The following is a 6,000-nucleotide window of genomic DNA, read 5'->3' as shown; positions in this document are numbered from 1 at the left end:
CCCCTCAAAGCGAGGGTGAAGACTGCAAAGCCTGGGCGCTTGCGCAGCGCTGCGAAAGGATGCTGCTGCCCGGGGGTAACCTCTCTCCTGCGGGCAGAGCCCCAGAACCCCTCCTGCTAGTGGCCCGTGGCGCGTCATGCCTCCGCGCGAGGGTTTGCGCGACCCTCGGCAGCGCGGCTTGGTGCGGATGCTTTTGGTTTACAGGTACGGCAGCAGGAAGCTAAGCTCATATACAAAGTATGTGCTGCGGTATCTTCACTTGGGCCCTGAGATTGCTGAAAGATTGCATCTTTTAATAAGGGGGAAAAAATATGTAAAAATAAGGATTTTTATTATCGTGGCAGGAACAATGGTGGGGATGCCGAGATACCACTGCCTTGCAAGATAAAGTGGCACATGTTCTACACAATATTGTGTACAATGTCTGACGGCTTTGGAAGTCTCTTCTCGAGCAGATTTCCCAATAAATTAACACAACAAAAATACTTTCACATAAAACAAAGTCCAAAGGATTTTTTCCTTAAAGTAAAAGCAAAACCTTCAGGGACTATATTACTTATCTCTCTCTACATATATAATCTCCTGAAATTTTTTTAAATAAATTTATTCTTGTCTTAGAAAAATAAAATGAGTAGCCAATTTAGTCAACGGAAAATATCTCACAGACTTAAAAGCATGCCCAGCAAGCATAGCCTTGTAAGACTAAATTAATGTTAAACCAAAGCAATTTGTTACTAAACCAACCTAGTCTGCAATTCACAGTTGATTACTACAAAGTGTATTTTTAAATTTTTTTTTGGCCCATATAAAAATAACATATTGCAACTCAAAGTGCATTTTTAAAATAAACAATCAACTATCTTTATCAAATAAAATATTTACACCATTTGGTTTTTACAGTCAGAAATGCGCTTCATGCGATGACCATGGGAACATCATCTGAAAATCCAGTTATCATTGGGGCTTCATCATCCTCATCTCCTGAAAAACAAACCCAGAGCTCTGTTACGCTGCCCTCAATGTTTCACAGGGCACGAGTAAAGCGGCTACCGAGCTGGCCACAAAGCTGCCCTCAAAACCAGCATATTATGGCCTCGCTCGGGCTCTTACCTGGTTGTTAGATCTGTTATATTCAGGTTTTAACTCATTTGCATTTGAGGGAGTGGTTTAAGTGAAGCTACTAAAAACATTTATCCCGGGCCAGCTTTGCACTCTCAGAAAAGGAACAAATCCACAGAGATTTTTATTCCCAAAGTGCCCAAAGCACGACGGAGGAGTTAGGTCTTGCACTGACTTCACGTTCTTAAGGGTGTGCGTGAAACCAAGGGCTACGTACCTAAATCGTCTCCCGAGGAGAATATGGCTGAGCCCAGGCGGGAGCTGTAGTGGCTGTTTGCGAAGGCAGTGAAGCTGTTCTGCAGCCGTCTGTGCCTCATGTACAGCACCACGAAGCCAATCCCGAGGGTCACCAGCAGCAGGAACAGCACCGGTACCACGATGGCAGCGACATCTGTGGATCTACCGGTTTTTGATGCAGAGGAGTCTTCACCTAAGAGGAGGGAGGGAAAGAAGTGCCTCTGATAGCAATTAGGTAGCACGTTTCTCGAGCGAGTTTGTGAGGCTTTCGTTAGTCTTTGCCAAGCAGGATGGGGAAAATGCCGGGGACTTACCAGTTCCTAGTTCATCATAGAGAAGCGTGGCTGGCTCGCCACACATCTGCCCGCTGTACAGGCACCTGGCCTGAACGGTGAACGAGTAGTTGTGACCTATCTTCAAGTTGGAAACTTTGAAGAAGTTTTCTGTGGTGTTCCCAAGATAAGCCGTGATGTTCATCAAGCTGTCAAACATGTGAATCTCATAACCCTGAGTTGTGAAAACAAAAGACACAAACCCCCAATCACTCGGCTGCAGAGGTCAGGTTTGCTCCTTCTGACAGGGCTTTGAAACTTGCTTTATCTCCTCAATCTAGCTTTGATGAAATGCGTTGGGCTATCAGCCAGGAGAGAGCAATGTGGAGCCTCCTCCAGGCAGCCCTGCCAGGGTGCATTGACCTTGGCCAGTTCAGGGAGGAGAGGAGGTTTCGGTCTGTCTGGTTCACTCTGCTCTTAGCATCCACCTGAGACCACCCAAAACACAGAGTCCAGCAACGGTGATGGCTTTTTGGCGTAGTTTGCTCCCTGCCCAGGCCCCAACAGGGAACGTGTCACGGACTTTCCAGCAAAGTCTAAATAACGACAATTCTTAGACGCTACCGATGTGATTCCCGGCACGGCGGGGCAGCGTCCTATTCCCAGTCCTTTCACATGTGTGACAGTTGACCTTTTTCAAGAGGATAATTATGTTTCTAAAAGGTGGCCGATCGGATCTATCAGCGCCTCAGTCGTGGTACAAACGGAAGGGAGCTCTGTGTAGAGGACTCATCAAGGACACTTAGGGGAGCAGAGTGTACCGCTGTGTTTCAAAGACTCTGTGAAAGGAGTCTTCCTGCTAGACTCTGCTCTAGGTTTTTCTGAAACACTGCCTGTAGGATGGGAGAGACAGTGCAACTTACCCGGCTTTCATTGAAATTATTTTCCTTTAATGCCAAACTCTTCCAAAAAAGCAGAATATGGTCACTTTCTGTTATAATTTTTAAGGCGTCTGGTGCAGACAGCGGAACTGCAAATGAGAAAAAACGGCAGGCAGGTTAGGTTTTAACACTGGAGACACTTTCCTTTTGGCTGAGAAACAGCAACAGGGTCAGTTTGAAACTTAGCATTTTTTAGGGATCAGCACAACACTCTGCGTAGAAAAGGGCTGTAGTGGAAGAGAGGATACTGTGGCATGTAATCTGGTAGGAGATTTTCAGTGGGTTTTTACGGGTGGCCTGTTAACGGTATTTCATCGTGTCCACACAGCCAAATGGCTACCTTTCCCATCTCCATCTAGGCAGGAGAAAAACTCCCCAGTTATCGTTTGAGAGGCTTTCCCTCTGCTGCTGCTGCTGTTCGGGGCTTTAATTTCCTTCCCGGGGAGCTGCAGGGAGGCCTCTTGGAATTGGGATTTCGCTGCTGGAGAGGACTAAACGCTGCAGAAACACTACTACAGCCTCCCAGCAGCGCGGCGGTGGGATGGATGGCGTGCGTGACGGCCGCTGGATTCCCTCTAGTGGATGATGCTGCAAGGGCTTGCCCTGGCACCCACCCAAGTAGTACTCTTTCCTTTACCTGTGTTGATCTTCATGCTGGATTCTTTGCTCATGTTTCCCAGTTGAACAATCACGTGGTATTTGCCTCCCGGTTCAAGTTTCTTAATGGTGTACTCCACTGTGCTGTTCCGGGTTTTCACCTTGTAGATTTTATCCGTTTTTCTTACCAAGTCTTTGACTGCGACAGCATATAACTGGAGGGGGAGGAAAGGCATGCACAGTGAAAGACCTTACTTTCCCACGTACTTGCTAGCAATCTCATAGAACAGTAAGACATTAGACGCCGGGGGGACAAAATTTTAATTGAACCATGCCTGCGCTCTATAGAAAGCCTGGGAAGTTAAGATTTCAAGCCTCTTGCTGGACTGGCTGGATCCCTGCCCGAGATTAGTATTTACAGATACAGAACACGCAGTTACTGGAACAGATGAGGGCAGGAAGAAAATCTCAGGTTGTGTTTCTTAATGAATCACAAGGACGCAGTGCAAGCTCCCACCCTGTCAAAGTTTCCAGTTTTGCCGGCAAGATTTACACCTTTGCTGTTAAAAGCCTCTGCACCAGAATAGGAATGGAAAGCTCGCTGAGAAAATGACTCGCCTTCAATGGCGCGAGACTCGACCGTATGCCAGCATGCCACGAAATAGAACCGGGCTTTGCTGGGGCTGCGCCTGTCCTGCGGGCTGCGCTCAGGCCCCGGCCAGCACGGGCTCCAGGGCAAAGCTGAAGCCCGGACACATGTTTTAGCACATGCCCAAGTTTGCTTTCAGATGCAGTGAGCAACAGACATCCCACACTTGACACTTTTTAAATGCAGCATGACTGTTATAGGCCTGAGCTAACGGCCGGTAATGTGAAGAGAGGAAATGCAGTCCCTGAGGTGTCAGCATCTTGACAGTGACTAGATGGAGAGCAGACCTGATCTCGGACTCAGTTCTCCACCGGCAGCAAGGGCGGGGATCTGTCTTTGAGCAGGGCTTTGTGTGCAAAGGGACGGGAGAAGGCGCTGTGGAGATATTACCATGTCCTGGTCAGGAGAATCGTAGGGCGATTCCCACTTAATGACTGCGAACGTCTTTCCGGTGTGCACTGAGTGGAGGTGCCGAGGGGGAAGCCGGTTGTCAGGGATCATCTTCACCACAACGTAGTCAGACGGTGGCCCTTGGTAGGGAGCCATCACACGGACCTTGAAGGGATAACACAACGGTTAATGCTGCGCCTTCACGGTTCGGTAGCAAGCTACAGCCCGCAGTGCAGGTAGGAGCGGGAACAGAAAAGGAGCCTACCAGAAACAGGTATTGCTCGTCCCGCTGCACGAGCACAGTGATGTTGTGGGAGGTCGTGGTGGCGTTGTGAGGGCTCCTGTACAGCTCTAGGAAGGATGTGGCGTAGAAGATGCCATAGACCTGCAGGGGAAGAGCACGACAGGGACGGTGCAGGGTTTGGCATGGCCCAGACACAGCTTTCGCTGGCTGTCACTTTTTAGGGACGTGAAGCAAAGACCCTTTTTCCTCTGGGCATTCTCTCTGGCCCAAGTTCAGGTCAGTCTGCCCACTTGTCTCTGCACTCCTCACTCTCAAATCCTGCTGTCAGCTTTGATAACACAGCAGTCAATTGAAAGACCACTGGAGTATCGTCTTAGCTGTACTTCAGCCACTTCTCCACTGGATCAGTGGCTGAACAAATAGACAACAAGAAGGCTTTCTTTGCTTCTGTTTACAGGGTAGCAGGTGCTTTCCCTCGTTTTTTTGGGCATAAAATTTTCAGGACCTTGGAATTCAGTCCCAACAAATAATCCTGATTTTACATTTTGCTTGTGTTTTGAGGCTCTGAGCTAGACCTTGTCCTGGCTGGTGAGAAAAGAGACTCGGTGCCTTACGACATTCCTCGGTCCGGTCCAGCTGCATTCCACCGCAGTCTGGTTGATGGCCTTGGCTTTGAGACTTGGTGATGCAGGTCTTGTTCCACTGGTCATGACATGTACAAAAGACAGAGGGCTGTCGCCCAGCTCCGTCTTAGCCCAAGCAGAAATTTCATAGGGGGTGTGGGCTGTCAAATTTGCCACTGAGCAAGAGAAGAAACATGCACTATTAGGTGAGGCAAAGTACTGCAACGGCAGGGTGAGAGCACTAGGAAACGGTCAGCATCATCAGTCTCAGACAGGAGCCTGTCTCTCTTGTTTGTGTGTTGTTAATTTTGAGTAATTTCCTTTATACAGAAGCACATGGACCTAGGTATCTAACCTAGCCTGTGCTTTTCTGTATCGGGATGCTTTCCCACATCTAGACTGTGCACACCAGGGATTTTTCCAAACCAGAAACTCGATTAATAGGGATGTGTACTGTGTAGAAGCCCAAGAAATTGTTGACCTTTTGCAGAGCAGACAAGGAAGCACAAACAAAATCCCGTGTGATGAGAAAAGGCTAGTGCAGCTCTGGGGGATAAATCTCAGATCTCCAAGACCTAAAAACAGAGGCCAAGGATTCGCTAGTTTGTCCTCTCCAGATTTACTCTTTCCTAAACAGAAACTACTAGTTGGAAAAAAAAGAGAAAGAAAAAAAAAAAAAGAAAAAAATCCTATAGCCTTCCATAAAACCTTCCGTTTGCTGTTGACTGAAGCCAAATTTTACAATTTGCACAGACTTTACCTTTTTGGATGGACTTTTCTCCTTCTATGGTCAGAGTTCTTTTCTCCTGCCTGTGTGTATCAAATGTCCAGTAGATGTTCACAACGTAACCGCTGACCTGTCAAGCAGCAAGGGCACACAACAGGAACTATCAGTTCAGCTGTTTTTATGTGCAGCGGAAGAGCCACC

At 47.9% G+C, this 6,000-nt stretch overlaps 1 protein-coding gene across 2 annotated transcripts in view; it reads right to left on the bottom strand.

The window, feature by feature from the left end:
* Positions 1-913: 913 nt before the first annotated feature.
* Positions 914-6,000, bottom strand: part of SORL1 (sortilin related receptor 1) — a gene marked incomplete at both ends in the record, with an annotated part of 47,460 nt that continues 42,373 nt past the window's right edge. For both annotated transcript variants that reach the window (XM_082009907.1, XM_082009908.1), the window contains 9 exons: positions 914-981; positions 1,337-1,549; positions 1,671-1,863; positions 2,552-2,658; positions 3,207-3,381; positions 4,206-4,370; positions 4,471-4,590; positions 5,064-5,248; positions 5,833-5,929. In XM_082009907.1, the coding sequence (XP_081866033.1) occupies positions 914-981; positions 1,337-1,549; positions 1,671-1,863; positions 2,552-2,658; positions 3,207-3,381; positions 4,206-4,370; positions 4,471-4,590; positions 5,064-5,248; positions 5,833-5,929 (1,323 nt within the window). The remainder of the gene's footprint in view (positions 982-1,336; positions 1,550-1,670; positions 1,864-2,551; positions 2,659-3,206; positions 3,382-4,205; positions 4,371-4,470; positions 4,591-5,063; positions 5,249-5,832; positions 5,930-6,000) is intronic.

The sequence above is a fragment of the Phaethon aethereus genome (genome assembly GCF_964289735.1).
Source record: "Phaethon aethereus genome assembly, chromosome: 23".
Lineage (NCBI taxonomy): Eukaryota > Metazoa > Chordata > Aves > Phaethontiformes > Phaethontidae > Phaethon > Phaethon aethereus.
The sequence above is the reverse complement of the archived record's forward strand: the minus strand, read 5'-3'. Positions and strand labels throughout refer to the sequence as shown.